Source organism: Sciurus carolinensis, chromosome 7 (genome assembly GCF_902686445.1).
Source record: "Sciurus carolinensis chromosome 7, mSciCar1.2, whole genome shotgun sequence".
NCBI lineage: Eukaryota > Metazoa > Chordata > Mammalia > Rodentia > Sciuridae > Sciurus > Sciurus carolinensis.
This window is the reverse complement of record NC_062219.1, coordinates 154,500,999-154,519,444: the sequence shown is the minus strand read 5'-3', so window position 1 is coordinate 154,519,444 and position 18,446 is coordinate 154,500,999. Positions and strand designations below refer to the sequence as shown.

At 38.8% G+C, this 18,446-nt stretch overlaps 2 protein-coding genes across 4 annotated transcripts; both read right to left on the bottom strand.

The window, feature by feature from the left end:
• Positions 1–208: 208 nt before the first annotated feature.
• On the bottom strand, positions 209–8,532 carry LOC124988103 (histone H2B type 1-M-like). 3 transcript variants are annotated; one of them, XR_007109358.1, is made up of 4 exons: positions 8,396–8,532; positions 7,645–8,039; positions 466–532; positions 209–280 (listed from the first exon to the last, which is right to left on the bottom strand). XR_007109358.1 is itself a non-coding variant. In XM_047557288.1 (3 exons), exon 2 carries the CDS (start codon positions 8,032–8,034, stop codon positions 7,654–7,656), a length of 381 nt encoding a protein of 126 aa, XP_047413244.1. In that variant the 5' UTR covers positions 8,035–8,039; positions 8,396–8,532; the 3' UTR covers positions 286–532; positions 7,645–7,653. The 3 variants fall into 3 exon arrangements, 1 of the variants encoding a protein (XP_047413244.1); XR_007109359.1 differs by lacking the exon at positions 209–280 and adding an exon at positions 1,877–2,003 and having other exon boundaries at positions 286–532; XM_047557288.1 differs by lacking the exon at positions 209–280 and having other exon boundaries at positions 286–532.
• Positions 8,533–8,854: 322 nt separating this feature from the next.
• Positions 8,855–9,697, bottom strand: H1-4 (H1.4 linker histone, cluster member). Its single transcript, XM_047557276.1, has one exon. The coding sequence runs from the start codon at positions 9,647–9,649 to the stop codon at positions 8,990–8,992; it is 660 nt and encodes a 219-aa protein (XP_047413232.1). The 5' UTR covers positions 9,650–9,697; the 3' UTR covers positions 8,855–8,989.
• Between the last annotated feature and the right edge of the window lie 8,749 nt (positions 9,698–18,446).

The following is an 18,446-nucleotide window of genomic DNA, read 5'->3' as shown; positions in this document are numbered from 1 at the left end:
ACTGTTTACCTTCATGTTTGTCACCAAAGCCAAAACAATGCTTAAGGCTTCATCTATTCAGACCTTGGAGCTGAAAAGTCGTGAAGATAGGTAAGCAGATAGGTGGGTAATGGGAAGATAGATATCTAGAAAGGAGACCTTCAGAGAAATATTTGAATAAAATGAATGCAGAATTCCAATTCTCCACAGGTTTTATTGTGTTGTTTCTTTTATAGACTATCTGCCATCCTCTGACTTCCAGCAAAGGCAGTCCATGATAGTGAATTACCAATAACTAGTCCTGTAACAGAAGTAAATTGTTTTTAATAAATCAAACGAAAAAGAAAAACGAGAATCTAAAACATCTTGTTTAATCTCTTTGGCTTAGGCAGTGATCTTTTGATGATTTATTGAGTGGTAAATCAGGATGGGTTGTATTTGCAAGTCAGTCATTCTCAGGCAGATCAAACTTTTCATACTTCATACCTTATGGACAGATTCATGTTTTCATTTACTTTATGCATTCATTTCTTCTCTGCATTCATCTCTCTCCCTTGATTGAAGAAATAAAAAGATTATATTTGTTAGGTGTCATTTTGCCAACAGCATTAATATTTGCTATATAAAGAAGAGGGTTCTTTTTACATGTGCTTGTATAATGTTCTATTAGGAACTCCTGTTCAAAGTTACCTGCTTAATAATCAGCATTAACAAATTATAGCTCAAATCACGTTTTGTCAAGAGAAATATCTGATTATGATTTCAGTTTCACATACCTCAACCACTCTTCTTGGGTGGGAATCTGATAGTTCAAAAGCTCTTAATCCTTCCCTTTAGGTTCTGAAACAATTTGACCACTTTGATTTTCATTTTAACTCAGAAAGGTAAAATAATTGCCAACAATTGTGAAGGCCTTACCAAAAGGCCACCACTGTTTTAAGAGCTTTACTGTTTTATCTCACTTTATCCTAAGATAACTCTAAGTGGTCCACACTTATTCTCTTTGTAGAGCTAAGAAAAGTTAGAACCCTTTACTGGGTCACTCATTCCATTGAACCTCTGTGACAAAACTCAACCTTGTCTTCTACCCTTGTCGTTACATACATATATACACTTAAATAACGTAATTTATTATGTCAACTTGCAGATACTTTTTTTGAGTTTGTTACGTGTAGAAGAACCTTAAACATGAAGGAGTCACCAGCAAAAAATATGAAGTCCCTACCCTTATGGATCTTGCAATCTTGAGCAAGAGAAGTGGGAATCAAACAAAAATAAAAAGTTCTGTTAGTAATAACTATAATGGAGAAGAATGAATAGGGGAAGTTAAGGATGAAGATAGAAGGGTGCCAGTTTACATTTGAATGTTAGAGAAATCCTCACAGATGTAGTGCCATTTTAATCAATTCTCTCAACCCCCAACCCAAGAAATATGGGGAGTAGTTTGGTTAGTATAAAACAGGTATTATTCCCAGCTAGACACCAACTATGTGACAAGGTTTGTCTACACAGCTCACTCTTTTCTCTCTGCCTTTCTCCTTCCACATTCTTTTGTAGGCTTTTCTTTGGATTTCTAATCTCTTTCTTCTCTGTTTATGGTTGGTTTACTTTTTTCATTCTTTTTCTGAGTCCTTAATTTCTGCCACCATTCTTTTTCTCCCTATATTCTTTCTTTCGCAAAATTTAGTTGACTGGATATTTATATTGTTTGATATTTATAAATTACAGGTAAACACTGTCAAACTTTTAAACAAATCCTAAAACAGTTTCTATTTTTCTACAGTTCTTGTTCCTTGTCATGGTTTACAGGAGAAAAAATATTCAAGTTATGGCTGCTCATGTAAAGAAAAGTTCCCCCCACATCTTTCTATTTAGCAATGAACATGCATACTACCACCAGAATGAAGTCCAAGAACTCCAATCAAAGTTGATATCTATCCCTGAATATTCATTTCTTGTAGTCAGCATCCAGAGGGGAATTTGGGAGTGTGTAAATCAAGGAGGATACTGCTAAGGTTGTTCATCTGAGTAAAGTAGAAAACATTCTTCAATGAGAAATCTTATAATTTCTGGGTCTCCAGTTGATTTAAATATCTAAAACAATGTAAGAGAATAATCAGAAAAATCAAATACATGTGGAACTCAAGATATGCTTAATGATAGATCTCTAATTAAAATTTTTAATTTAAACATGTTTTTCCTATGGGAGAAAAAAAAAAAAAAAAAAAAAAAAAAGAACTAAAGTTACTTTTGCTCACCTGAAAAGGGCAGTAAAACGTATAGTAAAGAAATAACATTGTCCAAAGAGTGGTATGACCTTGTCCTAGGTGATCTCTAGGAATGTCAGGTCCATTAGCTTATTTTTATTGCCAGGGGTAGTTTTATTGTCTGGGCTAGTCCAGACAGTTTAAAGATGTTGGACCTTGCCACATCTGCCCTACCTCTGAAGACTGAGACTAAAGGTCAGTCAGCATATTATCTCTGTTAATGTGACCAAGGCCATATTAAACAGTCTGGGCACCAAGACAGGTTTTCCAGTTGTTACTCCTCCTTGTGTTGATAATGTATTTGGAACAACTTACATTTTGCTCTTTGTTTCTTGCCTGATTTTAATCTCTGTCCTTTTGCTGAAATAAATGTAATATTGTGTATAATAGCTTTTATTGGTGTCCTGCAAGTTCCTACTAGTGAATTATCAAATCTGAGGGTGGTTTTAGACATGCCTGAGCATTGAATTCGGTGTCAGATGTAAGGGTAGTTGAGACTGTTTTTAACTTCACAATATGGCACAATGGTGTTACTATTACTAGATTTCGACTAAAGTTGAGATGAATACTTTAATGAGTTTGGCACTCTGAGTGGGAGCCAAAATCCTTTGACTTCCTCTAGATTTTCAAAGTCTGAGAAACACTTTTTTTTTAAGACAGATGAAGATGAAAGTAATGATCTTTAAGTCTTTCTGAAGGCTCGCAGGTCAAGGACAACCTTATCTCTTTATCTCCAGTGCTAAGGCTGGTGACTTGCCCAAAGACATTCAATGACACCTCTTGAGTCAACCGATTATATAAGTTAACACTCTGGAATGATAGTTATACTTCAATTTGCCGGAGAATTTGGACACACTTCAGGAATCTTTATAATCCTCAAACTCTTAATCTTTTATATTTTACATATAGAACTTAAAAAAAATCAGTCTTAAAATCTATGTTAATTAAATTAGCTTTAATTTCTTGTCCAATTTTAAATTTCATTTGTTTTATCAGAATATTTTCTTGTTTTCATATTCCACAGTACTGAGATTTTAATCTTTTACTTTTAGTATTTTTTTCTTTAAAAAGTTCAAAACTATTTGTTGAACATTCCAACAACAGTCACATGCCAGAGATTTGTTTTACAGATTGCAGTTTGGAATTTTACAGATGAATTAATTAAAAATATGTAATACTTTTTTTTTAAGTTCCTGTGATGGGCCAATACTGTATAGTAAATACAAAGGCATTTTATCTTTTATAATCTCAGGGAAATGTCCATCAGGAAAATCATGTGGGGAATTTATTGACCTTTCTGGACAGTGGTAACTGTAACCTAAGTTATAATTCTGAAAGGTGATAAAGACCTGATATCTTTATTAGGTATAGGTGACATTACAGCTGATTACTATGTGGTTATTAAAGCACAAATATTTTTACACTTTAGTACTTAAAAGCGTAAAACATGATGTGATTTTAAAAATGTTAATAAGATCTTTTTCTATTCTTACCTTAAAAAGCGGAACATAATTTCCCTTCTGAGTATGCATTAGATTTAAGTGACTTGCTTATAATGAATAGACTTGCAAAAGTAATATGTATGGCTTTTGAAACTTGGTTACAAAAGACGTGTTGCTTATTCTCTTTTTGAGGAAAAGCAGCTACCATACTTTGAAGATGGTCACTAAGACTTCTGGAGAGGTTGTGTGGCAAAGAACTGAGGCATTTGATCAACAACCATTTGAAGCTTGCCTGACATTCTGGCATGTCATCAAGGTTTTGGATGACCACTGTCTAAACTTGACCTTAAGCTCAGGAGAGAACCTGAGCTGTAACCACTTGTTCAGCTCCTGACCCACAGAAACCAAAAGATAGTAAGTGTTATATGTTCATTGATGTAAGCTAGCTGCTCAATTTTGGGATGATTTGTTACATAGTAATTTGCTAATAGATGGAGAGCCCCACAAGTTCATGGAGATACCAGACTCATAATGAAAACAGTGAAGTTAAACCCAAAAGGGAAAAATCAGGGAATGTTTTTATGTATGCACAGAAATGGGGGAAAAAAAAAACATAGAGTTAACAGAACTTATCCTGCCCATATTTAAGATAATAATACAACATGAACAAATAAGATGTGGCCTACAAATGCAAGTGTGGATCAATCCTGGGAAAGCCATCTTGGCTCCACTGTAGTGTTTACAGGAGGAAAACCCCATGATTTCATCAGATGCCAAAAACGCATGGGAGAAATCATTCCTAACAAAAGGTTTAAATAGAGGCAGAAGGAAAATACATCAACACAGTAAGTACTACACATATGCAGAAAAAAAATATTATAAATCATGAACTACTATAGTCAATTCTTTGAAAAGGAGGAAAAAGATGACTGTTAATGTTTCTAATGTGGGATATTGCTTTTGACTGTAATTGACATAGAATAAAAGCAATTAAAATAGTTACTGGAAAGAAAATACTTTTATCTGCTAATAATATCAAATGAAATAAAGCACTCCATTAAATATTGAATGAAATTAGCAGAATTCGATAAAGTTAGCTAGATGTAAAATACAGATAAATCCATTGTTTCATAATATAACATGCAGAATTTAAACAGGGTTTAGTTTGATGCATCTGTCAGTATGGAACAGAAGGCACAAACTGAAGAACAACAATATTGTATCTGTTAAGAATTTATAAAACTTAATTCACAGCAGCACATAGTAACCCCCTTTTTGTTATAACATTTTTCAGTTCACTTATTTTTAATTGTACTTGAGTCCATCAATTGTAAAATTCTCACACATGATCTTTTAAATCTTACATCTGCCTCATTCTGATACCATAGTATTACAATTACATGGCAATTGTATTTGTTTGCTTTTCAAACATGATCAGCTATCACTAAATTACAAGCCAAACGTCAGATCATTTTGCTATAAATCTAGATATCAAAAAACTTGCTTTTATATTTTCTCTACGCACTCTGGATGATTTCTTTATATAATTTTACATAACCTGGCTATATAGTTCATTAAATTTCTTTTGTTGGGTTCATTGAGCTTTTAAACCTGTCCATTAAACTTTTAATTTTAATCTTATTATAACTCATTATAAATTTGTTTATTTTCTAAAATTCCTATTTGGTTCTTTTCTCAATTCTGTTATCTTTGTATTTTCTTAATTCGTCAACATGTTTTGAGATGTTCTTTTAAAGACATTAAAGCTTTTTTGCTTTAATACATGAAAGTCTGCTTATTTCACCTTTTAGTCCTTTTGTTCCCATTGTTTGTTGCTCCTTTCTGGTCATACTTCTTTGTTTCATGGTGTGTTTTACTAATTTTTCTTGCGAAGCTCTGTTTTTTTGTTTTTTGTTTTTTTAAAGAATATTTTCTGTGGGGATTTGTTGAGGACTAACATGAAACTTGTTCCTGCAGAGATGATTGATATTTACTTCTACCACATGGTCAGGGGCATACAAACAGCCTGGCTACCCCCAGGGTAAATTCTGTCTAACTACTTTGAATTCTGGTGCACATGCTGAGGATAAGCAGGCAAGGCTGGCTGTGACCCGCATTGGTGGAAGGATGGATTCTGCTGAGCACTGAGTCTGGAATTGACTTTCTTACCTTGCAGTCACCCATGGGAGGCTTATGTGCTGTGACAGTGAATATGGTTTCAGTTCCTCCTTCTACACTGACAATAAAGGGGTCCACTTCATGCTTTGAGTACGAGCCCTGCAAGTGACTTATTTTAAAACTGACTCCCCCACCCCTTTTCTTCTTTCCCAGCTCCTCTTCTGTAACAGCCTGGGAAACACGACTAACATTTTTCCCATCATAGGCTAAGTTAAGCTATCATGTCCTTCACTGCCCTGAAGAATGTCACTGCCTGCAAAAATAAAGAAACTCCAAACCTAGGAACTGGAGCAAGGACTCTCTCAAGGACACTAATTTTATCTACTGATAATATTTATCTCCAGACTATGGTATTTCTCTTTAAAAACCACTTTGTTCCCTCTGGCAGAGAGAATCACAGCCTCTGGGGCAAGAGTCCCCTGTGTTTCTCCTTTGCTAGAAAATCAATAAAACTTTTTCCTTTTCCTTAAAAACCTTGTTCTTGTTATTAAGAGGAGGTAGGCTTTAGTTTGATGTCTCGGCTTCCCAGATGATGATTTCTTATCAGGCCCCACACCATGATCAAGCCCCATAGAACACCCTAAAAAGCAAAATTCAGGTTTGGGTGAAGGGCAACTGTAGTGCTTGGACTGGTTTTCACATGGACCATGTTCCTGGGCCTGAGTTTGTTACTTTCATAGCTAATTTACACTGCTTTTTAAAAAAATTTAAAATTTTATTTAGACTTTTCATTATACATCCAAGTACCAAGCTTGCAATATAATACAAAATCTATCACCATAATTTATAAATACATTTGTTTGTGAGGACACCAGTTTCTAGATTCATACTTCCTTCTTCCAGTACCATCTTCCTAAATTCTCTATCCTGAAGACCCTTCACTCCAAGGTCACCTCACCTGTGTCACACATCCTGTCCCCTCCTGGCCCCCCTTCTATCTCTGCTCCTCCTCCACAAGTGGGAACACCCAGGAAAGGGTGAACCATGCTGAAAAGGGAATCTCATTGCTGAGGTTACTCTTGTCCATCAGTGGCAAGGCACCTTAACAGGTTGACTTAGGTTTCTCCTGTCACCCAGAGGACTTTTAATCTGTTGCCAAAAGATAACAAACTAAATAATTTTCTGAGACGGTATAGTACTGACAAATGGAAAGTGTTTCAAAGATTGCCTCCCTTGATCTCCTTTGGCACCTTTTAGAGAGGTTTCCCTTCTTGCTCCACCACTTGCCAGCTAAGTCACAAACACAAATTTAGCTCCAATGCACAGAAAGCATACCCGGAAAACCTTCATATTTTTACTAAGATTTAAGTAATCGGGTCTTTTCCAGGGTCAGGTTATCTAGATGGTAAGATTTTAAGGAAAAGGGGGAAGGGGTAAGCTCTGAGCAGAACGAGGTCGTCAGAGCATGCTCTTTTGTGGCCAGAGCCAAGTCATCACCGAGTCATGGATCACTTCACAAATTGGAGACCTTTGTATTCAAAACGGAGAACTGCATACTTAGCGTGATTTTCCGTTCTTATTAGTATGCGGTTGTGATTCTTTAACTACACTGAACTTGTTCGTGCATAGAGTACTTAATTTCTGGTAGCTATTGTTACCCCTCGTACATTGTAAGTATTTCCTATGCAGCACTGATGTAACCTTAAAGATGGGTAAGGTAGCTTTCCGTCTAGTACCACAAATCCAAGAATTGTTTGGAATTTAAGAATCACAACTCATTTGTGGAATTATGTGTGGCTCTTAGAAGAGCCTTTGGGGTTAGGTGTAAAAACGCTTACTTGGCAAGTTCACTTGGAGCTGGTGTACTTGGTGACGGCCTTGGTGCCCTCGGACACGGCGTGCTTGGCCAGCTCCCCGGGCAGCAGCAGGCGCACGGCTGTCTGGATCTCCCGCGACGTGATGGTGGAGCGCTTGTTGTAGTGCGCCAGGCGCGACGCCTCGCCCGCGATGCGCTCGAAGATGTCGTTGACAAACGAGTTCATGATGCCCATGGCCTTGGAGGAGATGCCGGTGTCGGGGTGCACCTGCTTCAGCACCTTGTACACGTAGACCGAGTAGCTCTCCTTGCGGCTGCGCTTGCGCTTCTTGCCGTCCTTCTTCTGCGCCTTGGTGACCGCCTTCTTGGAGCCCTTCTTTGCGGCGGGAGCGGACTTGGTGGGCTCAGGCATTACGGCTTAAAAAAGAAAAAAAAAAAAAAAAAAAAAAAAAAGCCCAAAACCAAAAACCAGAACACTGATGCAAATACCTAGGAAAATAATCACTCCCCGTTAGGTTACCTACATTTATAGATTCGGTATTTAAATGAGGTTAATAAGTTTTCGTTTATGATTGGATTAATTTTAGTATGTCGTCACAAATGCCAATGTTAACGACACTGAAATTCTCTCTTTTCATTGGCTATTGTGTTATTTCACTTTCACCCAATCAGAAAGCCCAAACTGGATACCCAAAGCTACTATAAATAGGTCTCTTCCAGCACGAACGTTACATATTTCGCGGAGCACAGTGAACTTTTCTTTGGGTACTTACATTAGGCTGGCGAGTCAACCTTCGAAGTCGCACTTAAGTCCGCAAAGATGGACACACACGAAGTAAAGCAAGCACACTTCTCGCTCAGCGCCCCCCACGGCGAAGACTTATCACTAGAAACCTCCGCAAGGTGCTGAGAAATCAACTTTTAGAAACGTCTAGTGTGGAAATTACACTTATTACCCACCACCAGTAGAAAATGGGGACGTAATCTCCAAGAACATAGCTGTGTACCTTAACCAGACGGGACAAGGCCAAGCGAAATGAGCTTTTGACCCCGTAAAGAACGTGTGTACGACCACCTCCTCCAAACACGCCCTAGGCAGTGCAGTCTTCCTGGCACGCGGGAGCCTAGTTACCTCCCAGGACCTTTCCTGCTTTAAACTTCCGAAGTTTCCATCAAGCAGGCAAGGAGCGCCCCAGAAACCCACCTCTCCCCCGCCTCTCCGAGGAGAGCCCCGCCTTCCCTGTGGCGTTCCCACCCTGGCCACGCCCCCAGAGTGTGCAACAGCTCTTTTACTGAGATCTGTGGGTGGCTCTGAAAAGAGCCTTTGGGTTGTGTCGAGGTTCTAAGCAGTTGGCCGAAGGAACTTCCTATTTCTTCTTGGCTGCCGCCTTCTTTGGCTTGGCTGCCTTAGGCTTGGCGGTCTTTGGTTTAGCCGCCTTGGGCTTCACCGCTTTCGCTTTTGCTGGGCTCTTGGGCGCCTTCTTCGGCTTGGCCGCTTTTGCCTTCTTGGGGCTCTTCGCTTTTTTGGCTCCCGCAGCTGCAGCCGGCTTCTTCGCCTTCTTTGGGGTCTTCTTGGCGGTCTTCTTCGGGGTGGCCGTGCCTGTCGCCTTCTTAGGCTTTTTCGCAGCTCCGGCAGGCTTCTTGGCCTTGGCAGCGCCCGCCTTTTTAGCTTTGGGCTTGGCCTCCCCGGAGGCCGCCTTCTTGTTGAGCTTGAAGGAGCCCGAGGCGCCGGTGCCCTTGGTCTGCACCAGGGTGCCCTTGCTCACCAGGCTCTTGAGGCCCAGCTTGATGCGGCTGTTGTTCTTCTCCACGTCGTAGCCCGCGGCCGCCAGCGCCTTCTTGAGCGCGGCCAGGGACACGCCGCTGCGCTCCTTGGAGGCGGCCACGGCCTTGGTGATGAGCTCGGACACCGGGGGCCCAGACGCCTTGCGCTTCGCGGCACCTGCGGACTTGCGGGCCTTCTTCTTCACCGGTGTCTTCTCGGCGGGGGCCGGAGCTGCGGGCGCGGCGGGCGCAGTCTCGGACATGTTGAAGGCGGGCGTGGGGAGAGCAATTCGAGCCGGAAGCAGAGGCACTGGCCGGGACTCGGGCCGCGGCGCTGCGCCCGCCCGTTTATATAGGGCGGAGCTGCGCCGTGATTGGTGCGCTGTCCAGCCCGCCTCGCTGGCAGCCGCAGAGTGTCCTCTCGGATCCCGAGTTGTGTTTGTTACACCTCAAAAAAAGCCAAAAATTTCAAAATTCTCTACATCGAATTGTCCGATTTTTCTCACATAATGATCCTCGAAGCCTCAGGCTTCATGCAGATCTCAAATAATGAGGATAGCACAAATCCTTGTGCCAAAAACTAGCAATAGTTCCCGCCGTGCTCGGCAAATTTCAACTCGGAGAAACAAAACTTTCTATTTTCTTCGTAAATTATAAACTGATCTTTCACGGTGGAGTTTTCTGACCTCCCAAATATGATTCTCCAAGTGGTTAGCTTCTTATGTATCCAAAAAGCATGCTACTGGCATTAAGATTTTTATTACAAATCTGCGCTTAAGTGAGGGAAGTAACACAGGCTCCTCGGAGAGTCCTGCCTATTGAGCCGAGGGCATTTGAGTTCATCAAACTGGTTTAGTTTAACGCCAAACAAATTATTCCTCATTTGGGGTTAAAATTTGGACCCCTGGGACATCAATCTATGCAACCATAGTTTTATTTCTGTTCGCTGCACCTGGGTTTTAAAATAATTCCTTAGGATAATTTTCCTTTTTGCTCCCAAGGGTTGGGGGCGGGGCTGTTGCTTCTCTCTTCCTCTGGACAACTGCTCCATGTATTGAAATACCTTGAATTCAGGGTATTTGGGAAACAAGGGACAGTCTAAAACACACCCAGGGTACAAGCATGAAAAAGGATTAATTTTCAAATAGCACACAAAGGACGTCAATAAAGTCGCTGAAGTGGAGATGCATTTCTCTTGGAAGAATTTGCCTTAACCTCGCTCACTTCTTTTGGCATGTTTCTGAACCAGATTGTAATATACTAGTTAGATCTAAAATTCAATCATTGATCGTGAGAGAAATATAAACAAGACGTGTAGATTGGAACATCATTATTTCTATTGTTAGAGAAACCCAGACCCTGTTATTACTGAATATCTGATGAATGACTAGTCTACCCACCATGGATGGTTTCAATTTTACTGAAGTTTATGGCCTAATGCTTCCCAGAGCTCCCTGAAAAGAAAGTAATACATGGAAACTGGATGACAAGTTCAAATTTCAACTTCAGAAACACAGCTTTGAGAAGTTATATAATCCAACTCCTTACCTTCCAAAGACATCCTTTGCAAGGTGCCAAAAGAATAGATTTTCTTAGCTAGTTACCCACTCAAGGAAAAGTTTCAGTGAAAGCCCAGTGAAAAGAATGATTTCTTGGAAGGTCTGGCTGAAGTTGTCTTTTAAACATTGGAAGACACCTTCTAGAGTGACAAGATATAGTATTGCCCAGTGCTATAAGGGGATATGATAGTATCCTGTGGGTATAACTGTGGATTTGGTATTGAACATAACTTTAATTTTTAATTCCATTTCTCAAGTCTTCTCCACACACACAACTCAATAACAATGACTCAAAGATAACATTAATGAAATGTTTTATGTACTACAGTTTAAATTAATGCTGAATTTGGTATAAAAGTGATGTGCATTATCAGTATTTCTTAAGTCTTAATGTGTAAATATTTTCAATGAAATTCGTGAATGTTAGTGTAAAATGAATGTGTCCTTTGGTATATAGTAAAATAAAAAAGAAGCCAGGTGTAGGTGGTACACCTGTAATTCCAGCTACTCAGGATGCTGAGGCAGGAGGATCATGAGTTTGAGGTCAACCTGGGCAACGTAGACCCTGTCTCTAAATAAATAAGCAAATAAATGAATGAATAAAATTAAAAAATACAAGGGGGAAAGATAAAAAGAGAATAAAGCTATAAACACAGAAGAGAAATTGTGACTATGGGCATTTGGGGACAGAAGTGTGGGATGATGGCCCATTTTTTAAACGATAATTAAGACTACTGTAAATGATGGAAACTTGCAGAACATATTGAAGTTTGCTCTCAGGTGCCTTTGTTTATTCTCTGTACATGCACTGCTTCAAACTTGGATGAACTTAAACTCTGTGATCTTTCAAATTGCCTCTCCTTGTCCCTTGTGGTGTAGCGTGCTTCCTGATGAATAAAACTGCTTTACTAAAGAAGAAGGCATTGAAGCTGGGCCAATATTAAATCAAGTATTTGAGATTTTATGTGATGAAATAGGAGCGATACCAGAAGATTCCCTTTCTCATTGATCTTCCAACAATACAAATGTACCAGAAGTATCTTTATCCATGTGTTTTAAGTATAAATTCCAAGACCTTGTTCCAGATGATTCTGATATAATAAATCTCCAGTGGGTTCTCAAGAACCGAATATTTAGCAAGTTTCTTATGCCACTCTTATGCCCAGGTAAGTGTAGAAATCACTGCTGCTCTCTTTGGAATTGACTGACAGAATAAAAGTATTTCCTTTCATGTGAGTGTTTTTGTGGATTGCTGGGCTTGCCTGTGAAACCTCAGAAGAGACACCTAGGCTGGATGTGACCATATGCAGTAAGGGTGGGGATAGCAATCCAATATCATGACTTGTTTGAATTCACACTTGCCTAGTCTCTATAGTGGTTTTAAGAAGGAGAAAGAAGAGTAAAGTGTCTTCTGGTTCCTTACTTTCCCTCCACAGAAGGTAGCCTGAAGCTTCTGCCCATGGACTGCTTGAATTCCTTCGTACAGCACCTCACTCCTGACCCCTCTCATTGGTGTGCTCCCTGCAGACTCTTTGTACATATGACAATCCTCTACTGTAGCTGCTAGCACCATTTTACCCTGGAGGAAACAGACTTGCAAAGGTTCAGGATTTTCCAGAGAAGACGATTAGTAAAAGGTACCATGCCAATTCTAGGTTATAGTGGTCTGGCTTTGAAGCACGCACTCCTATCAAACAGTGTTTCTCAGATTGCAAGTTTTGAATAAACATTAAAAGTTGCAAAATTATTGTAGTAGTTGCAAGGCCAATTTTAAAAAAATGAATTAGAATAAAAAAATAAGATACCAGAGCATAGTGGATGTAGTTTACTATATATACATTCCTTTGTGTGCTGAGCTTCTCACATAAATGGCATTTTCCTAACTTGCTGTCTCATACATCCAATATGTCCAGTATGCCCTTCTTGTGTGATCCCTTGAGCTCTCACAACCATGAAATATTCTCAGGTATGCTATATCTTTAATGAGTCAAGAAAGTCATTTCCTATTACTGACATTTTAAGCCTCTAGGAAACCCTGAGTGATAGAAGTGGAGACACTGATCATTTCCATCTTGGACAAGGAAACCGCTTTACCCAAAAGTGTAATGTGATTTGTAGAAAAGGTAAAAGGAAAGAATCTCACACTTGGTTCCTTTAACTCCACAATCAGGATTCTAAATATTTAATTCTGGAATTCTCTATCTTATCATGATGTTACCATGAGTTTGGGGAGAGATGTTTCATGCAAGAGAAAATGCCAACTTCCTATCTTAGATATTGTTTTTCTTTTTATTTATGTCAACAGCTGAAACAGGGTTGCATGCCCAGGGTTATTCATTGCAAACTGTTTGGAATCATGAAATAGTGCAAGCAATCTTAATGTGCATGGAAAACAGAGTGGTTGAATAATATTCACACAATGGAGTAACATGCAGCTGCAAAAATGACTGGGGAAGCTCTCTATGCATGAGTGTGGAGTGAATTCCAGGAAATAAGGCAAAGCACACAAGAATGCCCATACCTTGATACTCGTGGTGTGAGAAAGAAGGGATACAGGAAAGCATACTTCTGCTCATTTTTAAAGAGAATGCTTGCCTATAGGAGGTAGGTGAGAAAGAGGTAGAAAGAAGGAACAAAAGGAAGAGGCATAGCATAGCAAGGATGAGAGCAGTGGCTTTTTTTTTTTTTTTTTTTTTTTGAGTAGACCTTAGCATATAACCCTGACCCTTAAAGCTCTAGTGATATTTTAATGTGAACAAAATAAACTGTTACACAAACAAACTCTTACAATGCACAGAAAGCCACATACCGTGCTGTGTACCTGTAGGCCCCGCTACTTGGGAGGCTGAGGTAGGAGCATGGTGGGAGTCCCGAAGTTCTAGGTTGCTGGCAACACAGACTCTGAAAAAATACAAGCCAGTTAAGCCTGCAGGGTGGCATACTTTCATAATCCCTGTGATTTAGGAGGCCGAGGCAGGGGGATGGCAAACTCAAGGCCAGCCTGGTCTCAAAATAAAAATAAATAAATAAAAAGGGCTGGGGCATAGCACAGCGGTAGGCCATCCCTAAGTTCAAATCTCAGTACCACAAAACAAACCAACAAAAAACCCAAACCCCAACAACAGCAAAACAAACAAAAAAGCCAATAAGAATGAGTGGGGAAATACAACATAGAATACAAGCACTAACAAAGGAATCAAATTGTATGAAATTAGCAACATAATAACACTGAAAGGAAGATAAAAGTTAGCTTAAGTAACTGTGCAAAACAATATTGATTGGATACTGTAAGGCTGAAGACACAAAAGATACACACATACATGTAAATATTTACTGTTATCTAGTAAAAGAGTTTCTTCAGGGATGTGAGTTATCCATTTTGAAACTATGTGTACATTAGAACTGAACAAGTAATTACAATTATCTGTGTTGTGGATAATGAGTTCCAGTGTTCTCACTGACAGAAGTATTCTGATAAACAAACCTCATAGTCTTGAATTAGAATCAGAGGTATTAATATTAATTCATATTTTAAAGTATCCGTACAGTTACATAGAGCATAGATCTGGGTGTGTATTCTCATGGGTCAGTATTTATATCTCCTTGCTATGCCAACTGAGAGAATCTAGAAGTAGTTAAACACAGTAGCTATTTGCATACTGGCACACCCAGTCTGTACTTTTTAGGCAGGATTCCCCTGGAAAAAGAACCCAGAGTTCTTTAGAGAAGTAGTTTTTCCCAAGGCCTAGGTAGGGAAAATACAGGATGGTCCTGGAACATCTTATGGTGTCAGAAAACAAGGAGATGGTTTAAATCTCCTAAGGAAACTTGTTGGAGAAACTAACTAGCCAGTCTCAAGGAACTCCTAATGGAGAAAGCTGGTAGTATTTAAACAAAATAAAAAGTGATAGTAATGGATTTTAACTAATAGAATAAAAAATGTATAAATAAACGAAACTAGATAACTCTTCTTTATAGTATAATTCCAATTAGTAAATTTGGAAGAAAAGAGAGAAATAGAAAATGACTGGAGTCAACACTATTGTAATTTTACAGACAAAATCCACTAATGAATGCGAAAATCAGAGGACAAAAGTTCAAGAAGAGGTGCCTTTGTATAGTCTTGATTATCCTCCCCCCAAACACCTGCCAAGTATAAAGGGAAAGACAATAAGTATGTGTGAAGCACCAGGTAGACACTGCCAGCAAGGTAACTCAGCCAGCAAGGGGAACACTGGAAGGGGTGACAAGTGTGAGCTCCTGGCTGGGAGAAGATCCTTCATCATTTTGGTGGCATTTCCTGATGAAAATGCATAGGCTCACTCTAGACAAATTCAAATTGAGGGGTGTTCTTGAAAATAACTGATAAGCACTCTAAAAGTGTGAAAATCATAAAAGACAAAGATAGATTGGAATCTACTCTAGACTGGCAGAGACTAAGGAAAAATAAGAACCAAATTCAATGTAAGATCCTGAATAGGATACTGGAACAGTAAAAGAACACTAGCGGAAAAGTTTGTGAAAGTTGAGTAAGATCTGAAATTTAGTTAATGTTTTATCAATACCTATTTCCTAGTCTTTGTATATTGTTAAGTAAAACATTACAAGGAGAACAAGGTGAGGGAAATAAGGGACTTTTTGAGCTACCTTTTGGAATAAGAAGCATCCTAAAATGTTTTCTCTTTCTATTTCACCATGTTGTAGCATTTTCCATTGATAAAACATAAAACATGATGTAGATTCCATAGTGGTGGAAGCATAGATGACTTTTATTGTTGTATCTAAATTCATAAGTATTTTTGACATTTCTATCCAAAGTCTGGAGGTTTTATTTTTGGTAAGTAACATGTTTCCCTTAAAAACATGATAAAGATTGTTTTTTAAAAGATATGTGCTGTTTTCCAGGCATTCAGATACTGTCCCCCTTTTTCTCTCCTGCCTATTATCTGGACTTTCATTGAAATTACTTTCTCACAGATGTTCCACCTACATATGTATTATAATGTGCTGTAATTTTTCTAATTTTTGAAATTATATATATGAAATCACAGAGTATTTATTATTTTGTGTTTAGCCTTCCCCCTCAACCAGATTCTTCGCTGTGCTATTATATTGCTGAAGCTCAAGTTTGTACATTTACATTGCTGTTTGATATCAGAACTGTGCCTTGCATATTTGTTTATCTAGACTGATCCTCATGACCTGCCTTATGATTATACAATGTGGCAAATCTAATTTTGCTGAAATTCTCAGGCTTGGACTTCTGTACAATCTCAGAAGAATTTTAATTATTTTTAGGCCATCATACTCTGAGAAAGACAAGCTTCCTGTGGAGACCATGCTTGGTTGCTCTGCTTAGCAATTCTAGGTTTTGAACCATCCAGTTCAAGGACCATGATATGAAAGAAGGGGTATCCTCGTGTTTTCTACTTCCAGTGGTCAGGTCTTCTTGGCTGAAGTCTGGAACATCATGGTGCAGAGACAAGCTAACTCCACTCTGCCTTCTGTGATTCCTGATGCACAGAATCTGTGGGCATAGTAAAACAGGTGTTCCCAGACACTAGGTTCTGGGGCACTTTGTGAGCACGAATAACCTAAATAGTAATAGTTTAAATTTATTTTCATGAGCTTATTTGCTGACTAGGCATTATTTTTTTTCAGAAATAGTTTTGGCTATAACCTAAATAAATGTTTACAAAATATGCTCACTCACACTTATGAATGCATACCATTAATTAAAACAGAAGTTTTAGAAAGTATAGCTATTACTTTTTAATGCAATTTGATCTACCATTTTCTCCTCTCTCCCACTCTTTCTTCTCTTCTCTACTTCAATAAAACTGATAACAACCAACTCAATCTGTTTCATGAGTGATGGGTCTCAGTGTGCTGCAGAAACATTATACTATAGACTTCATTTTAAGAGGTTATCCTCCTCTGTTTTTATATTTTATGCCTATATTTTTTATACCTTATGCATATGTGTATATACATACATATCTTAAGTTCTAATCTCAGAGTTAAAATCTTCTATATCTAAATAAAGTAGCTAAAGCCAAATAAATAAATAAAGGTAGAAATTTGAAAAGAGTGAATGTAGTAAATAATTCTTAAATTTAATGTGACTTTTGAAGCATATGAAAATCCAAGATCCATTATTACTTCAAGGTGGAAGTCTGACCAGGACTAAGTGACCTTCCCTCTGAGCTGTCAGGAGGAAAATACTGTGGAATCTGGAGGCAGGCTGTGTTCTTGAAAAAGATGCAGGTGGAGAGTGGTTGGGGTTGGGGATGAGATGAAGGATCAATACAGAATTTCTTGGGACAGGAGATCTTAAGAATATAAAAAACAAGTGCACACATACATGTTTTTAAGAGGTAAAGCACAGATCTCTTAATCCTGTCAAGAGAAAAGGAATATTCTCTTCCATTGGAAAGGAAACCCCATGAAAAACAATATTTCCAAAGATACCATTTTTCTACTAATCTTAATATTGAACCATGATCATTTCATAAGCAAATATTTTTAGCATCTACATCTGTTTATTCAAATGTCTTTCTAGTGTCTTCAGCAGAGATAGTACAATGTTGCATTGGACTTCTGTGTACTTTTGTTATTCAATTCTCTCTACTAGTTAGCCTTAGGTTATTGTACTAAAATACCTGAGGCAATCGATTTATAAGAAGAATACATTTTGTCTCACAGGTTGGAGGGTGCAGTCTGGAATTCGTTGGCACCTTTGCTTTTGGGCTTGTGACAAGATAGTATATTACAGTGGAAGCCAGTGGCAGAGCAAGCTACTCACCTCATGGCAGCTGGGAAGCAAAGAGAAAGAGAAAGCAAGAGAAGGGACTGAATTCCTAGTATCACCTTCGTGGGCACATCCTAAGAACCTAACTTCATGGGCACAGTAGACCCTACCTGATAATGGTTCCACCACCTTCCAATAGCTCCATGGGCTGGGGACCAGGATTTCAATACATGCTCTGTTGGGGGACATTCAAGATCCAAACCACAGCATTACCATACTACCCATTATTACTTTTTCTATTTTCCCTTACATTTCCCTTTCCACTTCCCCTACATTGCATGAGTTTGCTGGTTTCTGAATGTAAAGATTATCTATTAAGGAGGATCATTACTTCATATGTCATGGTGGTTTTGCATATTGGTTAAGCAGGTAGACTCTTGTACAGTTATCTATTGTTGCAAAACAAATTGTCCCCAAACTTAGTGCATCAAAATAATGATAAAATTTTATTATGTAGAATATGGGTAAGGGATTTGGGGGTGACAAATGGGCAATTTTGACTTAGGATCTCTGGGCAGATTAAAGTGTTAGCTGGGGCTTTGGTCATCTGCAGACTTCGGCTGAAGAATGGGCTGGAAAGTCCAGGTCCCCGAAGATTTGCTTGGATGGCACATTGGTGTTGGCTGTTGGCAGGAGGACTTTGTTTCTTGAGGGCTTACTACACAGCAGCTGGCTTCCCCCAGAACAAGT

Coding starts and splice junctions, on each gene's coding strand:
- LOC124988103 (XM_047557288.1), bottom strand. CDS start 8,034: ATGCCTGAGCCCACCAAGTCCGCTCCCGCCGCAAAGAAGGGCTCCAAG.
- H1-4 (XM_047557276.1), bottom strand. CDS start 9,649: ATGTCCGAGACTGCGCCCGCCGCGCCCGCAGCTCCGGCCCCCGCCGAG.